At 38.3% G+C, this 25,103-nt stretch overlaps 1 protein-coding gene across 6 annotated transcripts in view; it reads left to right on the top strand.

Annotated features, from left to right (window-relative positions):
- Window positions 1-25,103, top strand: part of khdrbs2 (KH domain containing, RNA binding, signal transduction associated 2) — a 142,101-nt gene that overhangs the window by 67,332 nt on the left and 49,666 nt on the right. For all 6 annotated transcript variants that reach the window (XR_009815106.1, XR_009815100.2, XR_009815105.1 and 3 more), the window contains exons 4-5: window positions 1,116-1,262; window positions 22,085-22,212. Coding sequence is in view for 1 of the 6 variants with exons in the window: in XM_061958580.1 (XP_061814564.1) it covers window positions 1,116-1,262; window positions 22,085-22,212 (275 nt within the window). In the remaining 5 variants the exon portion in view is untranslated. The remainder of the gene's footprint in view (window positions 1-1,115; window positions 1,263-22,084; window positions 22,213-25,103) is intronic.

Below are 25,103 nucleotides of genomic sequence, written 5' to 3'. Positions count from 1 at the left end.
TTCTTTTCTTTACCTTAATTGACTGCTTTGCCACTATTAGGCGCTCATTTTGTTCAATAGAAGACGGCATTGCAACGGGTTCCTCTTCTGAGGATTTAAGAGGCTAGATACATGATAGGATTTTTTTGTGTGTGTTTAAATCAGGGGTCTCAGACACGCGGCCAAGACGTTATTTTGCGGCCCCCACCTTAATATGAAAGTTCAATGTTAGTGTGGCCCGCAAGTTTTAAATGAATGGCGTTTAACAGCGTTGTGTGCGGAGCTGAAGGAATCTACCAATCACGGTGTGGTATATGGCTCTCGACAATATTAAGGGTGTGCCGTGATGGCACTGCCTTTAGAGTCCTCTACAACCTGTCGTGTGCCGGCCCAGTCACATGTTGTATGAGGCTTCTACAGACACACGTGAGTGAATGCAACACATACTTGGTCAACAGCCATACAGGTCACACTGAGGGTGGCCGTATAAACAACTTTAATGCTCTTACAAATATGCGCCACACTGTGAACCCACACCAAACAAGAAGGACGAACACATTTCGGGAGAACATCCATACCGTAACACAACATAAACACAACAGAACAAATACCCAGAATCCTTTGCAGCCCTAACTCTTCCGTCTTCCCTCACACACACCTCTTTTTTTAACCAAAAGTTTGATAGAAGACAAAGTTGTATATATGAAAATATAGGCCAGTCATGTGTTTATCTTTACTACACTTGAAATACCCAAATGTGGGACTAAAAATTATTGTCTCTTTATCTTGTTCAAGATAAGCAAATTAATAATGTAATAATCTTATTAGATTAGTTAGAAAATACTAAACAATAAAAACACCCAAATTTACAGTTAAACTTATTGTTAAATCAATACCCCTGGAAGTATCAATATAATTGACTTTTTAATATACTATACATTTTCAGTTATTGTTCTTAATTACTATTATTATTTTTTACCTATTAAAATATTTTGCATTATAAAAGTATACTTTTGATTGCTCTCCAGCACTTGACAATGGCAAATGGTGCAGTGATGAGTGGTATCCAGTTTGTGGGGTCTATGCATTGTTTTTGGAATATACATTCTTAAAACTGCTGTCTTTCTATGTCACAGGAAGAAGAATTGAGGAAAAGCGGAGAGGCCAAATATGCACATCTGAGTCACGATCTTCATGTGTTAATTGAGGTCTTTGCTCCACCGGGTGAGGCCTATTCCCGCATGAGTCACGCCTTAGAGGAGATAAAGAAATTCCTTGTTCCAGTAAGTGAACTGCTTTACATCATTGTTTCAAACCATAACTTAATCCCTTGTAGAAGTTACAAAATAAATTACTTTTGACTTAATAGTTTTAGTGACACAAAGACAAAGTACTTAAGTTTGTTTGCACTGAAGCAATTAGCATTAGTTGGATGTTTTTTTCCTTTAAACCTAAACTTACTGAGGAATAAAAACATTATAGTCAGCAATTTAAGTGCAGTATGAAACAATAAACAAATAGCTTGGAGAACTTGGCCATAATTAATGTGCTTGGTTTATAATCGTGCGTCTAAGCTGTAAATATTAATCAAACTTTGCAAATGTGACAAGCTGCACCAGCTTGCTTTATGGGGATCATGCTGTTTCCCCATAATGCTTCAGCTTTCTTATTCAGTGCCAGGAGGATAATGATGCTGCATATGCTCGCAGCACTTTAAACATATATGACTATTAGGCAAAATGAGCCCATCTGTAAAGAAACCATTGATCACACTGGTGTATTTGTTATATTATTATTCAATTGTAAGCCTTGAAATAACCTATAGAGCACTGACTGAGACTATTGTGAAATGTATGTTGATGCATATGTGTGATCATTATATGAATCAAGCAAACACAAATTGTTCCTAATTACTGCAAGATGTAGTAAAAAAATGTGTTTATTGCAAAAAGAGTACTGTATCAATATAATGGACGACAATCGATTTAGAATATGTATCTACAGCTTATGGTGATAACCATCTATGTCAACCAATTTATCAAGTCCCAATCCACCGTGTTCTTCGGACGGTATCACTAAAAAAAATATTTTTACTAAATATTTTTTCGGCTTAAAATTTGAGACATAAAGGAAACATTTCAATGAAAAATTGGTTCGTTAATGCCAACATATTTTATTGTCAACTTTACTATGACAATGACAAGTGGGTGGGTTGCAGTGAGCTTGTCATAAATTGATTATTAAATTATTTACAGGGCACATAAAGGCAAACACACACTCACATTCACACATGTGAACTATTTATTCTCCAATTAGCTTAACTGGCATGTAGGGATGTCCGATAATATCGGAATGCCGATATTATCGGCCGATGAATGCTTTAAAATGTAATATCGGAAATTATCGGTATCGGTTTCAAAATTATCGGTATCGGTTTCAAAAAGTAAAATTTATGACTTTTTAAAACGCCGCTGTGTACACGGATGTAGGGAGAGGTACAGAGCGCCAATAAACCTTAAAGGCACTTCCTTTGCATGCCGGCCCAGTCACATAATATCTACAGCTTTTCAAACACACAAGTGAATGCAATCTACATTTGGTCAACAGCCATACAAGTCACACTGAGGGTGGCCATACAAACAACTTTAACACTGTTACAAATATGCGTCACACACTGTGAACCCGCACCAAACAAGAATGACAAACACATTTCGGGAGAACATCTGCATTGTAACACAACAGAACAAATACCCAGAACCCCTTGCAGCACTAACTCTTCCGGGACGCTACAATATACACCCCCGCTACCCCCTATTCCCCCACCTCAACCCCGCCCCCCTCTACCTCCTCATGCTCTCTCAGGGAGAGCATGTCCCAAATTCCAAGCTGCTGTTTTGAGGCATGTAAAAAAAATAATAATGCACTTTGTGCCTTCAATAATAAATATGGCAGTGCCATGTTTTTCCATAACTTGAGTTGATTTATTTTTTTACCTTGTTACATTGTTTAATGCATCCAGCGGGGCATCACAACAAAATTAGGCATAATAATGTGTTAATTCAGGCATCACGGTGGCAGAGGGGTTAGTGCGTTTGCCTCACAATACGAAGGTCCTGAGTAGTCCTGGGTTCAATCCCGGGCTTGGGATCTTTCTGTGTGGAGTTTGCATGTTCTCCCCGTGACTGCGTGGGTTCCCTCCGGGTACTCCGGCTTCCTCCCACCTCCAAAGACATGCACCTGGGGATAGGTTGATTGGCAACACTAAATTGGCCCTAGTGTGTGAATGTGAGTGTGAATGTTGTCTGTCTATCTGTGTTGGCCCTGCGATGAGGTGGCGACTTGTCCAGGGTGTACCCCGCCTTCCGCCCGATTGTAGCTGAGATAGGCTCCAGCACCCCCCGTGACCCCAAAAGGGATAAGCGATAGAAAATGGATGGATGGATGGATGTGTTAATTCCACGACTGTATATGTCGGTATCGGTTGATATGGGAATCGGTAATTAAGAGTTGGACAATATCGGAATATCGGATATCGGCAAAAAAGCTATTATCGGACATCTCTACTGGCATGTTTTTGGGATGTGGGCAGAATCGGACTTTAGATCAGCCCTATTATATTAAAATACTAACCTATAATGTTAAGACTGTTTTCTCAGGCTTTGTTATTATGTCATCAATGGATGCTTTACATTAGTTTTGGATGATACCACAAATGTAGGTATCAATCCGATACCAAGTCGTTACAGCATCATACATTGGTCATATTCAAAGTTCTCATGTGTCCACGGACATATTTCCTGACTTTATGAACATAATTGTAGAGGTGGCCCTCTAGTGGGTTCTCCTGACCACCACACACTGGCACTAGAGCCCGGTATTCAAGTTGGATCAAGTCTATTATTTTACACAATAATATAAAAAAAATTTTAATGAAAAAAGATTTTGTGATGCTAAAATATATTGATGTAATCATAGTAGTATCGACTAGATACGCTCCTGTACTTGGTATCATTACAGTGAATTTCAGGTGTAGATCCACCAATGGCATTTGTTTACATTGTGATGCCGGTGAGCTACGGTGTGTAGTGAAGCATGTTTAGCTTTTCCTCGTCCTGCAGGGATGATACTTGTAAGAAACGTACTTTATTTGTCGCCATGGAGGCGAGGATTAGTGATTTAGTAGTAGCTAAAACACCGCAAACTGCGGCTGGACTTTAGCTAGCCATGCCTTAAAGCACCTCTTCCTGAGGGCGTTTTTAAGCCAAAATGCGTCGTTTCTCCCTTTTCTGTCTACACACTGTGTCTGGAAGTTCTGCAGGAAGTTTTGGATGTGGGAAGACGCAAGAGTAGATGGTATGGTAGACCTTTAGTATGGTACGCATTGACGTGCGGTGATGTTTATGCCCGGTGAGGCACTGTTGCCTTTGGATTTGTTTTTCATCTTTAAATTCATATGCTCTAATCAATGTTAATACAGGTTGCTCATCGAGAGGAAAACAAGAAAAAGAAGAAAATAGTTCACTTTAATAATAATGTTCTCAAATACTTCTTAGTACCGTGTGTTTACTCTTACAAAATTAAATAAAGTTAAAACAATTTGTGGTCTAACCTTTTATTTGTAGCTGAAGTACATGTGCTTATCCCTCTCCAGAAAAACGTACTTTGTTGTAAAAGTCTTTATCACCTTCTGTTTTGTCTGCAAATCCAATTTGGAGTAGTTTTTGAGCTTGAATAAATAATATTCCATCTTGGCAACCTGATACATTAGTTAATTCAACAGGGCATTAAAACATCTGTTGCATTTGACTTGTTGCTAACAAAAACCTTCTGTCTGAAAAGCCTCACAGTGTAATTTTGTATCTTATAGTTCGATTAGCAAGAATAAATAACATCCAAATACATTACACGGGATGTAGATTTTACAGTGTAGAAAGTCATTGTGTAAAAAGGTTTAACTGCTTTTGTGTCTACGCACCCTGCATGTACATGTAGCAAGACAGCGGTGAGTGACAGGTCTGAACATCAAATTCGTCAGACTGACAAGCAATTTCTATTCAATATGTTTAGTAATTCAAGCCTCGAATTTTAACTTTTTAAGGTCAAGGCAAGTGTTGCCTTGAAGGAGGGCACATATTTTAGGGCACCAAGGCAAGTTAGAAAAGCACCAAGGCAAACATTATTTTCTTTCGAGGCAGTGGCTCCAATATACATATATATATATATATATATATATATATATATATATATATATACATATACATGTTAAGGGTGTAATGGTACACAAAAATTTCGGTTCAATACGTACCTCGGTTTAGAGGTCACGGTTCGGTTCATTTTCGGTACAGTAAGAAAACAACAAAATATAAATTTTTTGGTTATTTATTTACCAAATTTGTAAACAATGGCTTTATCCTTTTAACATTGGGAACACTATAATAATTCTGCCCACGTTAATCAACATTAAACTGCCTCAAGTTGTTGCTCAGATTAAATGAAAATGACAAAACTTTTCTTCTACATATAAAAAGTGCAACATTAAACAGTTTCAAGTCAACTCATCATGCTTAATTTATTACAGCATTTGGGAAGCCTGTAGTTGATTTATTATGTAAATGTTATATTTTTATCAACATGTGATAGCAGGGACCCTGCCATTCAAAACTAGGCTGCTGCATTACTAATGATTAATATAACTATAGCTGAAAAAATGGTACAATAGCAATAGGAGAGACTATCCATCCCTGAACACCATGGAGTTCATGTAGGCTTTATGATGCAGTTACATTATTATATCAACTATCAGAAACATAAACTCTTCATTTAACATACTGTCCTTTTTGCTGCTTCAACACAGCTCAATCAACACAGAAAAAGGTAAAGTGAAATAACAGACAGACAGGGCTTTGATTATCAAGCCAAACGACGCTAGTGCGCATGCGCCTGACTTCGTGTTTCCTAAAATGCATTAATAAATTAAGTTTTTTCAGTAATTAAAAATGAGAGGGCTTACCGCAAATGACAAGTTGCTGTGGTTAAATTCGAGCCCTGGTAATTGTGTTGTGTTAAACCACTAATGGTAACATAAGCCAGTTGATGGTGTTCTTGTTATATTTTTGGTATTGAAAAATGTAACTGAATAAGTTGCATACAGTCTATGTGATATTTTGTCAGTAAGAATTGTGTTCACTTCCCGTGTTTTGGTGTATGAATTGCCTTTTTATAATTAGTTAGAAAAAATAGTGTTAGTAGAGAAAATGACATATTGTGTAGCAATAGATTGATATCATATACAGTGATGAAAATAAAAAAATGTTCATCAACATCATTATCTTCCGGAAAGTACCTAGTTCCTGGCACTCGTCCAGGTCTTCTTCCTCAGCATACAGAAAACTTCTGTTGGTATTCAGTAACTCTTGCTAGCAATCGTACTTGGCTTATTTTCGTGAGGTTACCGCATCACGCCAGACTGTATTCAAGCAAATGATGTCAGCAACCAGATGATTATGGTCGGGTCCTGAAGTCAAAATAGTCCAAATCTTCTAAATCATTGCAGAACTTTTTCCACAAGTGTACAGGAAGTGATGAAATGCACATTGTGGTTTTGTTAATGTAGGCGTAAAACAGAACTTTCAAGCCATTTCAAAAACTTTAATGTGCTTGGTTTGACTTCAATATCGGTGGGTGGTGACTGGTGACAATGATGAATGACCATAGGGAAATGTTGGTCCTATGCCAAGACCACTTGAAAACCCCTGGTATTGATCATTGTCATATAAACTGACTTAATTGTCGTCTAAGCTGACCGTTATTACTGATGGCCACCTCAAGTCATTATTTCAGTCAGAGGCTAGAATCCATTTACCGAGCGCTAACACAGGTTCTTCAGCAGCGTACTAAACCCAAAGACAAAGCGAACAACCAATGATCCAAATCTACAACCTGCAGTCTTAGGAAGTGAAAGTTAGTGGCTGACTATACAAAACTACACAACAGGATGCTGTGTGCTTATGAATAAACAGTCACAATGTGTTTGGGAGAATATCTTCCAGAAAGAAGTTTATGCAGGATGGCACGTATTGTGGGGATTTTTGCAAAGCTCCTTTAGCTGATAAGCTTCATGAACAATGCCTGCTGTGCTCTGTGAAGATTTATGTTCACCAAGCAGTATATGTAGCGGTCTTAAGCAGTGTTGATGTGATAGTAAGAAGCTCAAAGAAGAGTAATTGCACTGCATCCAATGGTGATCACTTGCCGATGTAGCTGACAGGAGTTTAGATACATTTCTGCATTGCACAAAAAAGGTAATTTATTAAGAAGATTGTACTTCTATGTTGTTGTTTTTTGTGCAATTTTTTTTATTATTTGGTGAGCATTAGGTGACATTACATTAGGTGACTATATTACCAGCTGACTTTTGCTAAAAGTCAGCGGGGATAGACTCTATCTCACTCATAACCCTGAACAGGATATGAATTAATATTTTTAATTACCACCAAGGAGGTAACTTTATCCGCCACAGATGCTTATGTTTGTTGTAAGATTATGTAAGAACTATTACCAATGTTAAAATAAATAAATAACACTTTGCTGAAGGTAGCTAGGTAAAGATAGAAAACCGTGATTTGTCTTCTTTCTTTGATTCAATTGCAATTATTGGTATTTTCTGTCATTACATTATTGCCATTGTCATTGTTATATTTTGTTAACAAGTAGGGGTGTGCCAAATGATCGACCCCGGATCAGTATCTCCCAATTTTCTTGAAAAAGTATGTGATGGCTCTTGCCTACTATTGCTGATTACAAACAAATGTATTTGTATTCCCTTTTACATATATACATATACAGTATGTGTGTGTGTGTGTATATATATATACACAGGTAAAAGCCAGTAAATTAGAATATTTTGAAAAACTTGATTTATTTCAGTAATTGCATTCAAAAGGTGTAACTTGTACATTATATTTATTCATTGCACACAGACTGATGCATTCAAATGTTTATTTCATTTAATTTTGATGATTTGAAGTGGCAACAAATGAAAATCCAAAATTCCGTGTGTCACAAAATTAGAATATTACTTAAGGCTAATACAAAAAAGGGATTTTTAGAAATGTTGGCCAACTGAAAAGTATGAAAATGAAAAATATGAGCATGTACAATACTCAATACTTGGTTGGAGCTCCTTTTGCCTCAATTACTGCGTTAATGCGGCGTGGCATGGAGTCGATGAGTTTCTGGCACTGCTCAGGTGTTATGAGAGCCCAGGTTGCTCTGATAGTGGCCTTCAACTCTTCTGCGTTTTTGGGTCTGGCATTCTGCATCTTCCTTTTCACAATACCCCACAGATTTTCTATGGGGCTAAGGTCAGGGGAGTTGGCGGGCCAATTTAGAACAGAAATACCATGGTCCGTAAACCAGGCACGGGTAGATTTTGCGCTGTGTGCAGGCGCCAAGTCCTGTTGGAACTTGAAATCTCCATCTCCATAGAGCAGGTCAGCAGCAGGACGCATGAAGTGCTCTAAAACTTGCTGGTAGACGGCTGCGTTGACCCTGGATCTCAGGAAACAGAGTGGACCGACACCAGCAGATGACATGGCACCCCAAACCATCACTGATGGTGGAAACTTTACACTAGACTTCAGGCAACGTGGATCCTGTGCCTCTCCTGTCTTCCTCCAGACTCTGGGACCTCGATTTCCAAAGGAAATGCAAAATTTGCTTTCGTCAGAAAACATGACTTTGGACCACTCAGCAGCAGTCCAGCTCTTTTTTTCCTTAGCCCAGGTGAGACGCTTTTCGCGCTGTTTCTTGGTCAACAGTGGCTTGACACGAGGTATGCGGCAGTTGAAACCCATGTCTTTCAAGCGTCTCTTGGTGGTGGATCTTGAAGCACTGACTCCAGCAGCTGTCCACTCCTTCTGAATCTCCCTCACATTTTTGAATGGGGTTTTTTTCACAATCTTGACCAGGGCGCGGTGATCCCTATCGCTTGTACACTTTTTCTGACCACAGTTTTTCCTTCCCTTTGCCTCTCCATTAATGTGTTTGGACACAGAGCTCTGAGAACAGCCAGCCTCTTCAGCAATAACCTTTTGTGTCTTTCCCTCCTTGTGCAATGTGTCGATGGTTGCCTTTTGGACAGCTGTCAAATCTGAAGTCTTCCCCATGTTTGTGTAGGCTTCAGAACTGGACTGAGAGACCATTTAAAGCCCTTTGCAGGTGTTTTGAGTTAATCAGCTGATTAGTTTGTGGCACCAGGTGTCTTCAAAATTTAACCCTTACACAATATTCTAATTTTGTGACACACGGAATTTTGGATTTTCATTTGTTGCCACTTCAAATCATCAAAATTAAATGAAATAAACATTTGAATGCATCAGTCTGTGTGCAATGAATAAATATAATGTACAAGTTACACCTTTTGAATGCAATTACTGAAATAAATCAAGTTTTTCAAAATATTCTAATTTACTGGCTTTTACCTGTATATATATATATATATGTATATGTATATATATATATATATATATATATATATATATAAATATATATATACATGTATATATATATATATATATATATATATATATATATATATATATATATATATATATATATATATATATATATATATGTGTATATATATATATATATATATATATATATATATATATATATATATATATATATATATATATATATATATATATATATGTATATATATATATATATATATATATATATATATATATATATATACACATGTATAAGGTGTACCGAACGAGTTTCCACACGGACATATTAAGTAGCGTACCGCACGTTGTGTAAACAATGCACACCGAGGCACAACACACGGCATGCTAGCAATGACCGGGCAAGGACAACATGTAAAAGCCAGAGCTGGAAGACCCTCCTGCCTCGTTAAGATCTCCCGTTTGGGAACACTTTGGCTCCGCGGTGCGATACAACTAGGGGTGTAACGGTACACAAAAATTTCGGTTCGGTACGTACCTCAGTTTAGAGGTCACGGTTCGGTTCATTTTCGGTACAGTAAGAAAACAACAAAATATAAATGTTTTGGTTATTTATTTACCAAGTTTGTAAACAATGGCTTTATCCTTTTAACATTGGGAACACTATAATAATTCTGCCCACGTTAATCAACATTAAACTGCCTCAAGTTGTTGCTCAGATTAAATAAAATGACAAAACTTTTCTTCTACATATAAAAAGTGCAACATTAAACAGTTCCAAATGCTTAATTTATTACAGCATTTTTGGAAGCCTGTAGTTGATTTTTATTATGTAAATTATATATTTTTATCAACATGTGATAGCAGGGACCCTGCCATTCAAAACTAGGCTGCTGCATTTCTAATGATTAATATAACTATAGCTGAAAAAATGGTACAATAGCAATAGGAGAGACTATTCATCCCTGAACACCATGGAGTTCATGTAGGCTTTATGATGCAGTTACATTATTATATCAACTATCAGAGACAGAAACTCTTCATTTAACATACTGTCCTTTTTTGCTGCTTCAACACAGCTCAATCAACACAGAAAAAGGTAAAGTGAAATAACAGACAGACAGGGCTTTGCTGTCCGTAACACACACACACACACACACACACACACACGCACACACACACACACACACACACCGCAAAATGAGCTAACGCTACGCTAAAAGCGAATTAGCCTTTACCTCAACCCAGAACTGCGAGTGAGCTGCGCTGCCTTTTATATTTCTAGAAAGTCAACGGGCTCATAGGGATGTTACTAGTAGTTGACTGGGAGGTGTTTATTATAATTTGGGGAGAGTCCGCTGCCTGAGGCTTACCTGCTAAACGCTAAGCACTGACTACATGCGCTCTGAATACGCACTGCTGTTTGGCTGTTACCGCTCTAACCTGTCACAGAAAAACGTGTTTTATGCCACTCCTTCTTTGTCTCATTTTGTCCACCAAACGTTGAGCGTGAAGGCACAAAGGTGAGCTTCGTTGATGCTATTGATTTGCTGGAGTGCTTATCAGCCATATTTGGTCAATCCATGACTGCAAGCTAATCGATGCTAACATGCTATTTAGGCTAGCTGTATGTACATATTGCATCATTAGGCCTGGTTTGTAGGTATATTTGAGTTCATTTAATTTTCTGTACTTATGTCCTCTGTGTATTTAATTTATATGTTCGGGTCTCATGACACATTATCTGTATGTAATATTGGCTGCATTTCTCATAGTTGTTTGTGTGCCATGTTGTTCCAGAACACAGCAAACATTACCCAGCTTGCAAAGATTGTAATAAATCCATTAGAAGAAGACAGCCCGCCATTTCCTTAAACTTGGACACACCTTTGGCCATTCTGAGCCAGTCATTTCCAGAAGTTATCTCATCCTGTGAGAAGCCTCCATTTTACTAATGATTTCCAATGTTGCAAAAATGTGTAGAATAAAAATTAAAATACAACATTTCTGTCAACGATGATTTGCGTCAGCCTTTGATAGTAGGCTATTATGGCTAATATAGACTCTTACATAATGTGTTGCCTTCATTATAACACTTATATAAGGCTTTTAATTTTTTGCGGCTCCAGACAGATTTATTTTTTTGTATTTTTGGTCCAATATGGCTCTTTCAACATTTTGGGTTGCCAACACCTGGCCTACGGTATTGTGAGGGGCACTGATATTCGCAGTCCTACCATAGAGTGAGATTATCGTATTGTATTTTTTCGTTCCACGGAACAAATCAGTAGTGACGGAATTCATGTGGCTCCGTTCCTGGGAGGATCTCGCATGAGAGGAAGAGTGGGGGAGTGTAACCGATTTGCAATACAGTCTGCTGAAAATGATGGAACGCACCACTCGACATAGCAACTGAGGCTGCAGTTAAAGTTGGAATTGTTTTCAGGGTCACGTTCTACAACCAACTCGTTCAGCGGTTGTCTGTTATCCTTAAGGAGAGATTCACTGAGACACACAGTAAGAAACAGAATGTGACTCACATGTAGTGTGGGCAAAAGAGCTTTTTTTGAGAAGTGAAATAACAGCAGGAGTAGCAGCAGCTTCTACCAGGTACCGTAGGCCAATGAGGATATAAAAACTCTATTGACCTACCTGGTGTGTTAACCCTTCAAACATCCAATTTTAGCTCCGTAATGGGCGTAGCGCATCATGCATGGTCAAAATTAATCTCAGTGAGCAAACAGTCCGACCCGAAGAGCCAGGGTACAGTTTATCTCTGTGTACTCATGCTAGCGCCTCTGTCAACAGTCAACATTTACAAGGTCTGGCACATTTTAAAGCGCTTTGAATAAGTTGCCAGCTTTCCAATTAAAAGATCTGCCAGTCTTAGTTCAAACCAACAAAACGCTGTCGGCCATATTAATTCATGAAGGAGTACGAGCGTGTGCCGTGTCAAATGTTTTGGACGTCTGTCATGAGGGTTTTTCTGTTCGTGCGTGATATGTTCGTGTCAAGAATTAGAGTTTGAGAAAAACCGACACATCCTTTTTTTTGCTTTACTGAAACACCTTGTGTGTTTTCTTCTTTGCACATTACTGTTTGTACAGTTTTGGTTAATGCCTTTAGGCTTTTACTCAACAGCTGCAAGAGATTTGCTCTAAATCAGTGGTTCTCAAACTTTTTCACCAAGTACCACCTCAGAAAACACAGAGTACCACCATAAAGACCAACAATAAAGAAGCGTAATAAGCCCAGCGTTGGCGTTAACGCACTTTTTGTGTCTTTTTACGCATTGAAATCAGAAAGGACGCAAAATTCCGGAAGTCCACATGCCCCCTGGACGCGGATTTTTATTTATTTATTTTTTTTACCGATTATCCGGGTCAAATTATTAAATATTAATTATGGGTTAGTGCATGTGCCTCACAATACGAAAGTCCTGAGTAGTCCTGAGTTTAATCCCGGGCTCGGGATCTTTCTGTGTGGAGTTTGCATGTTCTCCCCCTGACTGCGTGGGTTCCCTCCGGGTACTCCGGCTTCCTCCCACCTCCAAAGACATGCACCTGGGGATAGGTTGATTGGCGACACTAAACTGGCCCTAGTGTGTGAATGTGAGTGTGAATGTTGTCTGTCTATCTGTGTTGGCCCTGCGATAAGGTGGCGACTTGTCCAGGGTGTACCCCGCCTTCCGCCCAAATGCAGCTGAGATAGGCTCCAGCACCCCCCCGCGATCCCAAAAGGGACAAGCGGTAGAAAATGGAAGGATGGATTGATGGTCGACTTCAAAGTAATGCACTTTACGGTACAATTTGTTACATTTTGATTCGCCGAAAGTTTTATCGATCACAAATACTGTATTTCCGGTATTAGGACTCCCGCGTGTTATTACGCATTTTCGTCATGGCGAGCAATAAACCAAAGAAGCGAAGCTTCAATGAAAAGTGGCTTCAGGAGCCACTTTTCAGCAAATGTCTCACTTATGAAGCTGGAAAGATGTTTTGCACGCCATGTAAACGGGCTAATAAAAAGAACACCTTTATGACCAGGTGCACTGATTTTCAAATATCTAGCCTCACTAGGCACCAAGAAACACCCTCCAATTTGGGTCCCTACAGTTCCTCTCTTTGGTCGGAATGACGAGGCCGTCGATTTGTTACAACTCTTTATTTGTTTTCCATAAAGCCAACATGTCACGACTGGGACTGTGGCGTGGTTTGTTCTCCCAAGGTGCAAAAGATTTGGATCATACGTGGCGTGAAGGGGAGTACATGATTTATTTAAACACTATAACTACAAAAAAAGGAAGCAAACAAAAGGCGCGCACAAGGGCGGAAGTACAAAACTTGACTATAAACACAAAACTTGCACAAAGGCAGAAACTATGAACAATTAAACAAAACTTGCAAACTATGGCATGAATAAAGAAAACTTACTTAGACGAGAAAACGGCATGAAAAAAGAGCAGCAAGGGTCATAAGGGTGTGTGGAGAGTGTGCAGAAGCATAAATGCGGGATGTCGCCAGAAAGACAAACTGAAAAAAATGAACTTAAATACTACAGACATGATTAACGAAAACAGGTGCGTGACTCAAAACGTGAAACAGGTGCGTGCCGTGACAGGTGAAAACTAATGGGTTGCTATGGTGACAAACAAGAGTGCACAATGAGTCCAAACGTGGAACAGGTGAAACTAATGGGTAATCATGGAAACAAGACAAGGGAGTGAAAAGCCAGAAACTGAAGAGTCCAATAACTAAACAAAACAAAACATGACGAATACAAAACATGGTCACACAGACATGACACAACTGGACATCCACCATGCTATTAACACTTCTGAACATGCTCGCGCTCCCTCTCCTAACTTGTCCACTCACTTACACACGTCACTCACCCCACTTATTGTCATTCTTAAAGGGGAACACACATCTTATGGCCATGACAAAGCCAGAGATGAAATGCTAGAGGCATTGAGTGCCACTCTATTAAATTACATTAAGGGACAAGCAGTAGAAAATGGATGGATGGATGGATGAAACTAACTTGCAAAATTCTAAGTTTGTTGGCATTATTTGCCATGAAAGCGTAGATGTGGCGGTTTTTAAACGACTGATGATCTACATAAAGGTGAGAATAATCAATTAAATTTGGCATATGCATGTAAGCCCTGGCACACCATTTCATGACCAAAGCAAAAAACTTTCATAATGAAATAAATACACCTAAAACTTATTAAATAAAAATATAGAAAAAAATACCGGCAGCGGTAAAGTTTAGATCCATGAAGGAAAGAAGAAAGTCAATGAATGTTTATAACTGAATACATTTCCATATGCATAAAAATGTGTTTTCTTTTGTATAATTTTTTTAATGAATTAAGTAACGTTTATGACAACCTTTTTCCAAAACACAATATAGAATGTGAGATATAACAGGATAATGCATACATTTATCATTTGTTTTCAAAACGGTTACAAAAAAGTGGGACCCCATTTTTATGACTTGATGGGGTCCCTGGGACCCCATTTCCAAATTTCCTAGCGCCAACACTGAAGCCTATATATTCATTTAAACAAGGCAGGTTTTATTTAAGTAAATGTATTATTTTTGTCACTCTAACATTACACACAGTTTGAACAGTAACACTGTGTTTGAATAAGTGATTATTTGACGTACCACTAGATGGAGCCCACATATTACCACAGTTTGCTCGAAAGGATATCCAAATCAGAAGTTTGTTTTTTCTGCGCTTTTAAAGATACCGTAATTTTTTTCCGTGTTGCTGTATAACATCATCCAAAAGAAAACAAGGGAATCCTGTCATGACTTGGACTATGGCGTGATTTGTTCTCCCGTGGTGCAAATGATTTGGACCATACGTGGCGTGAACGGGAGTACATTATTTATTTTAACACTATAACTACAAAAAAAGAAGCAAACAAAAGGCGCAAACAAAAGGCGCGCACAAGGGCGGAAGTACAAAACTTGACTATAAACACAAAACTTGCACAACGGCAGAAACTATGAACAATGAAACAAAAACACTAACTGTGGCATTAATAAACAAAAACTTACTTGGCATGGACTATGAAGAAAGCAGCGTGAACTGAGCATGAAGTAGAGTGTCAGGTGTATGTCAGGGGTATGATGTCGCCAGACAGACAGCCTGGCAACTGGAAGCTTAAATAATAGTGGCATGATTAAAGACAGGTGCGTGAGTCGTGAGGGCAGGTGAAAACTAATGGGTTGCTATGGCGACAAACAAGAGTGCACAATGAGTCCAAACGTGGAACAGGTGAAACTAATGGGTAACCATGGAAACAAGACAAGGGAGTGAAAAGCCAGAAACTAAAGAGTCCAATAACTAAACAAAACAAAACATGACTAAAACAAAACATGATTACACAGACATGACAAATTTGACCCGCCCTTTACTAGTATAAGTTGCATCAAAACTGTGTGGATGATTGTATTTCAAACTGTCTGTACAAAGTGTTGCTGTGTGAAAGCACACAGAATTATGGTAATATCCTGCATTACTTTGGTTCTGTGTCAAAGGCACAGGCAGATGAATGTTGGATTTACTGTTAGGACTGTGATGCAGCAATTCTGCAGGATTTTATGTTTTGGGTTAATCGTCTGCGACAGAGTCTGATTGAAGTGCTTACAATACTAGCGACAGTCCCCTCTGTTGGCTTGCATTGTTGCTATTATAGTGAAATCCTGTAGGTGCCGATAGTGTGCCTTTAAAACTGCTGCCAAAAGAAAACAAGCTGTAGAAAAAATATTTTTGTCCTGTTTTTGGTTGATGTAAATTACAGTCGAGACATCCTGTGTGTTATCCTGTTGACTCGACGTCGGTGGGCTTTTAGATGTTCTAAGAATTACACAAAAACCTGGATAAGGAGAGAAAGGAAACATGTTGTCACCTCGTATTGATGTTATCCCATGAAACATTGTGTAGTATTCCAGTCTATGAATTTAATTAAAGACGTCTTATGACTGCATTGAATAGCTGAACAGGCAATGAAATCGCTAGAAAGGCAAGGATTAAGGAAGAGGTAAGGAATAATGAGATTTTGTTTTTAATTTGGTTCCCTCTATGGATGTGTCTTTTATTTTTAAGCCACTGCGACATTTGTGAAATATTAAATCCTAATAAAAATTACTCAAGAAATAAATTACACAGTTTATAATTAAATTGAAGTTATTAAGTAAAAAGTAAAAGATATTAAGTAAAAACAAAGATACCTGAAAAAAAAAAGCTTGTTTATGTTATAAGACTTTAAATAAAGGTCGTCTGATCACTTTTGTTGGTCATAAAGTCGGTGCAAACACTACAAGATATGTTAGCCCAGTGGCGGCTGCTTGTCTTTCAAGGAGAGGAAGCTCCTTTTTAGCCTACCTGTGAGTGCTTTGGGGTGGTGAAAGTGCTCACAGTGGCACAGAAGTCAGTCTACAAATACGAGTAGAGTTTCTAAAAAGTCACTAAGAGGATTGGAAAAGTCTTGAGATCAACTCGGAACACGGAATGACACTTGAAAGATGCTCCAGAATCAGAACCAGAATAGTTTTTATTGCCATTGTTTGAGAACGGGTTCACAAACTAGGAATTTTACTTGCAATCGTGCAACATAAAACACATATAACACCAGTGACGTGCGGTGAGGTTGATGGCTGGTGAGGCACTGACTTCATCACAGTCAGATTTACAAACATATGAACCCTAAAGAGTATCTTATTCACCATTTGATTGGCAGCAGTTAACGGGTTATGTTTAAAAGCTCATACCAGCATTCTTCCCTGCTTGGCACTCAGCATCAAGGGTTGGAATTGGGGGTTAAATCACCAAAAATTATTCCCGGGCGCGGCGCCGCTGCTGCCCACTGCTCCCCTCACCTCCCAGGGGGTGATCAAGGGATGGGTCAAATGCAGAGGACACATTTCATTACACCTAGTGTGTGTGTGACAATCATTGGTACTTTAACTTAACTTTAACTTTACACATACAAACTGTAGCACACAAAAAAGCACATTTAATAAAAAAAACGTTATTATGGTCTTTCCTTTACTTATAAGTGCGGGAACAGTGGTGTTCGTGTTGGAGGAGTTGTGAATGAATGAAATATGAAATCCGTGCTGCAGTCTGCAGGTGTACCTAATGTTGTGTCCCTGCAGTCGTTCACGGCTCCTCCGGCGCGAGTATTGTTGTTTTTGCACTTTTTGGCTTCTTGTTAAGTGACTTTTTTGGGGTGGATTCGGTCTTGCACGTGGAGGGTTTGGGTGTGGGCTTTGGTTGGTGTAGCGCTCCCGTCGGAGGGTGCACTCTGCGACGGAGGTGCATTAACCGGCACCAGGAGGCGGGATTACGCGAGCCTCACACAGTGCGCCTTCGCAGCCGTTTTATGATTGCTCAGCACAAAATACACTGTACATTATATACCTCAGCTAACTAAACTATGGAAATGTATAATATAGTTCATATAGCAATACGGTCTCACTGCACAGCAGGCCAGCAGTTAGCCGAGTCCGCAATCCATGGTGAGGCACAACTGAGTGACGTGCCTCAACTGGCTGCTGATCACCGCACCGTCTTCTCAGTATTTGAACGGCAAATGTGAAAATTCAGCGATTTTGAATAAAAATAATCTAAAACTGGTGAAGTTACATGGAAAATAACTTTATAGTATAATCACTGGATACATATAACAATTTAATTATTTTTTTTTCTTTTTACATTTTTTTTCTTTCCATGATGGCAGGTGAGGCACATAATAATAATAATAGCTGTAACTGAGCTATCAGATCTTGTTATTGTTGGTTTATATTTCAACTGATTTGCTCATTTCCCTGTCAACCAAAATTAGATTCAGCTTTAGAAAGATCATCCGATCATCATGTAGAAGCTCAGCGTCCGGGCCAGCCGAGGCAGCTCACTGCTCCTCAGACCCCCAAAGAAACTCAGCCTTCCTAGACATAACGTTTTTTTTTGCCTGTTTAGCCAATCAGGGTCATACTTTGTCGCTGTGAGCTTCCATGCGCTGAAGCTAAAGCTTCAATGGCAACTCACAATTAGAGATTGACTACAGGCACCATTTGTATGGAGAAATGGTGTCAGAGAGTAGGGGTGGGAGTACCGATATCTGATCGATACTAGTTTGATGACAGATACTTTTATTGAGGTTTCTTGACATTTAATGTCCAGTAAATTATTAGATTTTCCTTTGAGTTGGCGTTTTTCGTATTCGGTCTGTGCAAATGGCGCACCTCACACCTCACACATATTTTTGATTTTAGCTCCCCCTATATTCACTTGGTGTCGGATCGGTAATACAAATCTCAATGCTCAACATACTTACCAAATTAGGCGCATTGAAGCACACTTTTAATGCAGTTTGAAGTCAACACATGCATATTTGCATATAACCGTGCATATTTGACAAATTATTTCATTAAATTTAAAGGGGAAGTTTGCCTTTCCATGTAGTCAATGAGCAATCGCCACTGGCTAAAACAGATTCTAACGCTAACAAAATTCTAGCGTTGTCCTGGCTAGTCCTATATTCACCTGTATATAGAACTTTGTAATAATCGGCAAAGCACCATTTCTAGAAATTCTTGCTTTTCATATAGGGGTGTAATGATTAATCGATATATTGATATATATTCCTTAGATTCAACTACATCAATCTGCTTTCCGGAAGATACAGTAGGTATCATTACAACATCGTTTTAAAAGGCAATCGATCGATTTTATCGTTTATAGAAAAGGAAACCATTGGATTTAAGAACGGCAGACTTTATATGAAATTTAGCACTTTTAATGATAAAGACGTTAAACCTTACTTAAGTATGTCTGCCCGTGTTTGGCATAATCACCATTATTCAGTAAAACAAAAATGCCTGGTATCTACGGTGGCTGAGAAAGGTCATGACTAGAGATGTCCGATAATGGCTTTTTTGCCGATATCCGATATTCCGATATTGTCCAAATCTCAATTACCGATTCCGATATCAACCGATACCGATATATACAGTCGTGGAATTAACACATTTTTATGCCTAATTTTGTTGTGATGCCCCGCTAGATGCATTAAACAATGTAACAAGGTTTTCCAAAATAAATCAACTCAAGTTATGGAAAAAAATGCCAACATGGCACTGCCATATTTATTATTGAAGTCACAAAGTGCATTATTTTTTTTAACATGCCTCAAAACAGCAGCTTGGAATTTGGGACATGCTCTCTTCCTGAGAGAGCATGAGGAGGTTGAGGGGGGCGGGGTTGAGGTGGGGGATAGGGGGTAGCGGAGGTGTATATTGTAGCGTCCTGGAAGAGTTAGTGCTGCAAGGGGTTCTGGGTATTTGTTCTGTTGTGTTTATGTTGTGTTACGGTGCGGATGTTCTCCCGAAATGTGTTTGTCATTCTTGTTTGGCGTGGGTACACAGTGTGGCGCATGTTTTAACAGTGTTAAAGTTGTTTATACGGCCACCCTCAGTGTGACCTGTATGGCTGTTGACCAAGTATGAATTGCATTCACTTGTGTGTGTGAAAAGCCGTAGGTATTATGTGACTGGGCCGGCATGCAAAGGCAGTGCCTGTAAGGTTTAATGGTGCTCTGTACTTCTTCCTACCTCCGTGTACACAGCGGCGTTTTAAAAAGTCATACATTTTACTTTTTGAAACCGATACCGATAATTTTGAAACCGATACCGATAATTTCCGATATTACATTTTAAAGCATTCATCGGCCGATAATATCGGCAGTCCGATATTATCAGACATCCCTAGTCATGACAAATGCAAACGCGACAGGACAGTATTATAAATTACAACACAACAACGTTCAACTACAGCACGATTGCAAAAGCCACAACAAATACAAACGCCATGATACGTTAACATAAAGCCGTAACACAACTTTAAGCCACAAGGGACACGACGGGAGTGACAATGAAGTTACAGGGACGGACTGACTTCCTGAACATAGTATTTTAGTATTATTGAAAAAGAAAGTTATTATGACTGAACAAGTGGTCCCACTTCACTTACTTTTCCAACTTCGTTCATTACACCGTTTTCAACTTTCCGTCTCAGGAAGTCGGTGAATCACCAAAACTTGTCCGTTGTCATTTCTGTTCTGTCATTGTATTATCGTGTTTTGGCTTATAGTGGTTGTGTTACGGCTTATAGTTATTGTGTTGTGGCCTGCTACCATAGCTTTTTTTAAATGAGAGTAGTTTGTTTTTTTCGTACATTTGGTTGCACTTAATTTTTCATATTAATTTATCAGAATCAGAATCAGAAGTACTTTAGTCCCTGAGGGGAAATTAAGATTTTCAGCACAATCCCATTCGAATTTGTATTATTTCTGTCAAAAAAACAACAGCAAAATGAGCAGGCAAACCTTTCTGTTAATTCAACCTAAGAATACACTTTATTTTTTATATCAATAGTGTATTATTTTATAACGGGAAAAAAGCGGAAGTAGCAAATAAATCTACTGTTAAAATGTTGGTTACTGTACTTTTATTGAAATGTTCTTGAACATTGAAAATGTGAGCAGAACGTTTTTCCTCATGTTAATTCAAACTAAAGTGTTGGTTGCACTTTTTTCAAATAAGATGTGAATGCATTGGCCATTATTTGTTGTTTACTTGCTTGTTTGCATCCAAAATTAATTTAACCATACAAGAAATAACAGGAATGTCAAATACTTCACCTGCAGTGTCCAGTATCTACTATTTATTTCACAGTCACACTTTTTTGCTAAAAAGTTACTGAATTGATATAATCTCACTGATTTGTTTTGGATCGTATTGTTCTAAAAAATAATATCGCCCCCGAATGGTATCGGCAACCACACATTCTGAATCGAATTGAACACCCCTATTTTCATGTAGCCACTATTACAAGTCAATTTTTAACACTATTTCTGTGTTGTCCATTTATGTTCTTTATTCATTGAGCCTGGCTGGTTTGCCACTTTTCTTAAAAAGCAATATGTCAAAAAGGCAAGTATACATTTGCAAAAGCATGTCTCACAAAAGAACAGAGGGTGCTGCCTCCCTTGCTTTGTTGTCAATACCACAATTATGGTAAGATTGTGCAATCATGTTGACTTTGCTCGGCATTTCTTTTGAAATGACAAGATAATGAATGCTGCTGAGCCCATTACCTTATCAGTGCAATTATCAGTATAATATTGGGTATGGCCGTCAGACATCTTTCTGCACAGAGTTGCTGAAAAGCTCAATAAAAGAGTGTTTGTAAAGACATTTTACAAAGTTTGTGGTGCTTTTAGGTGGGATGATAGCTTTTTGGGTTCCTCTCTAAAAGAATTAAGTTTGACATTTTGGTCTACGGAGACTGCAATTCCGGAGGTAATTTCCATCTAAAATGCACTCATTTTTGTGAAAGTAGTAGGAAAAGAAAAAGAAAAAAAATCTCCACTCTTAGCTGAAAAAAACGGACAACCTTCTTTCTTCCCTCATTGCAGTGCAAGCAGCATCTGTCAAGATGATTTTAATTGACATGGCAGTCGCATGTGACAGTCCGAGCGCAAATGCGCCAAATGTCTTTAATGTTAATGTTCATAAGTAAAGCGTGCTGTTTTGTTTTGTTCCTGCAGGACTACAACGATGAGATCAGACAGGAGCAACTACGTGAGCTCTCTCTGTTGAATGGCTCTGACGAGTCCAAAACGGGCAGGAATGCACAAGCAAGGAGCTCTCGAGCAGCAACTACAGTATCCAGCAGGTATTGCACTAATTATATGTGTTAACAGGCTTACTGATTATGTCAGGTCCTTGACGTTATTTAGTTCATGAATAACAGGAGTGACATTGAACTAAACCAAGGGTGTCAAACTAATTTTAGCTCAGGGGCCGCATGGAAGAAAATCTGTGCACAGGGCCCATACTTGCCAACCTTGAGACCTCCGATTTCGGGAAGTGGGGGGGTGGGGGGGTGGTCGGGTGTGGGACGGGGGCGTGGTTGAGGGTGGGGGCTTGGTTAAGAGGGGAGGAGTATATTGACAGCTAGAATTCACCAAGTCAAGTATTTCATACATATATATATATATATATATATATACATACATATACATATATATATATATATATATATATATATATATATATATATATATATATATATATATACATCCTGAAAATATGCAAACAAAACTGTGTTTAGATAATTGATACTTCAAACTTGCATAAATAAATCTTAAGGAATATAACATAACTTGGCTTCTGAGAGCTTCAAAATGTAATGAATAAAATGCTAAAGTTGTTGATAAACAAGCAATTATTTTAACAATTAAATGTGGTCATTTTAAATGAATTATTATGATCATTTAAAATTTATTATTTCCAATAGGTTTATTTTAATGTATAATTCTATGGCTGGATGCAATAAGGAGTCAGAAAAAATACAAATAAAAATACAATTAATTTTGATGTTTTTAGCAAAATATAGTTGTTTTTTAAATTAATAAATATATTTATTTTTAGGTAAGATAAACATAATAATACAATTTATCTCTAATCTGGGTGATTTAGTTCTTGTCACCCTGTTGTCCTCCCGTCATAAAAAAAAAGGCTGTCCTCAATCAGGTTCGCATGGAGCTGGAGGGGGCGTGGCCTCCAGCTACGGCTGAAAATCGGGAGATTTTCGGGAGAATATTTGTCCCGGGAGGTTTTCGGGAGAGGCGCCGAATTTCGGGAGTCTCCCGGAAAATTCGGGAGGGTTGGCAAGTATGACAGGGCCGGACTATTAAAATCATGGCATTAAAACTAAAAAATAAAGACAACTTCAGATTGTTTTCTTTGTCTTACTTTGGTCAAAAATAGAACAAACACATTCTGAAAATGTTACAATGAAAATATAGGAAAAAAAAAATACCGGCAGCGGAAAAATTTAGATCCATGAAGGAAAGAAAAAAGTGAATGAATTTTTATAACTGAATACTTTTACATATGCATAAAAATGTTTTCTTTTGTATTATTTTTGTTTCATGATTTAAGTAATGTTTATGACAACATTTTTCCAAAACACAATACAGAATGTGAGATAATGCATACATTTATCATTTGTTTTCAAAACGGTTACAAAAAAGTGGGACCCCAAAAATTTACTGTGGGACCCCATTTTTAGGACTTTATTGCGCTATTCCTAGCGCCAACACTGATGGAGTATTGGTGCGTGCAAAACAGCAGCAGGCAGCTGTGGCCTGCGGGCTGGTTCTAATACTAATCAAATGTCATCCCGGGGGCCATAGATAATTCATTCCAGATCCGGCCCGCGGGCTTTGACTTTGACACCTCTGAACTAAACAAATGAGTCATAATTAAGTTTAGAACGGGGTTCTTCACCTTTTTGACCTGGGCCCAACTTTCTAACTACAGAGGGGCCCCGGGCCAACTCAAATATTAACACTGAATTAGTTATCTTACTCTTTATTTTAATGGTATTCAATTATTATATCCAACCTATTTAGAGTTTACAACCTAGTCAAATGATATGAAAGCATGTGTTATCACAAATATTATTTATTTAAACACACAAAACTTAGGCTTAGGTTAGGCTGATTAGAAAAATAAGTACCGGTACTAATCGAATATACTGCATATGAGGGACTCATAAACAACTATTTAAATTATCCATCCATCCATCCATTTCCTACCGCTTATTCCCTTTTGGGGTCGCGGGGGGCGCTGGAGCCTATCTCAGCTACAATCGGGCGGAAGGCGGGGTACACCCTGGACAAGTCGACTATTTAAATTATTTAGTGCTAAAATAAACTAAATTAATAATAATAATAATAACTGAATTTCTCATCTAAACTGTCATTAAAATTTAAATGCAAATAAGAATACAGCTTCACCACTATAGTCATAGGTTTTGCGCTAAAGAAACTTCTCTCTGACTTTAGCTGCAGACTTCTTCTGTTGGTTTGATATTGTAATTACTGCCACAGGTGGTGGGAAAGTGTATTACAACTGAGTACTGCTGCGGCCCATACGGACCACAGCTGAGAAACAGATATTTTTTGGGCGGCCCAACAATGGGCTCTCTCTATGGTTAAGAAACAAGGTATCACAGTGAATTTAATACAGTTGTCCAGGACACTTAAGTACACCTGCCCAGAAATGTGTCAATATACTTAATATTTTGTTTGTCGTATTCAGACACATTACAAATACATGCGTACCTTCTATATTTTTCAACATTATGAGAACCTTTTAGACATGAAATAACACCCTTTAGTCCCCTTTACACGCTTTTAATCCAAAATAGTAATGCTGCCTGAGGCTGAGTCAATCAGTAGACATGATACGGAACAGGTTTGGTCTCATCAAGTGGCAAATACTACTGTAGTATAGCGATGGGTGATATGGCTTAAAATCTATCACACAAGATATATTGCAGCATCCTGCGATAACGGTACATATTACAATATATTATTTGGTATGTAAATAATAATGTAACCATTGACTTACAAAGACTGCTAATTTGACTCCTGATGGTATGTGGTAACATAATGCATCATTTGTAGTTGTATTTTTTTGTTAAAACTATTATTAATCTTGTTGGTAAATTACTGTTATCTGTTGTCTTTCTATCTACACATATAATAAAATATA

The sequence above is a fragment of the Nerophis lumbriciformis genome, linkage group LG02 (assembly GCF_033978685.3).
Source record: "Nerophis lumbriciformis linkage group LG02, RoL_Nlum_v2.1, whole genome shotgun sequence".
NCBI classification, from domain to species: domain Eukaryota; kingdom Metazoa; phylum Chordata; class Actinopteri; order Syngnathiformes; family Syngnathidae; genus Nerophis; species Nerophis lumbriciformis.
The sequence above is the reverse complement of the archived record's forward strand: the minus strand, read 5'-3'. Positions and strand labels throughout refer to the sequence as shown.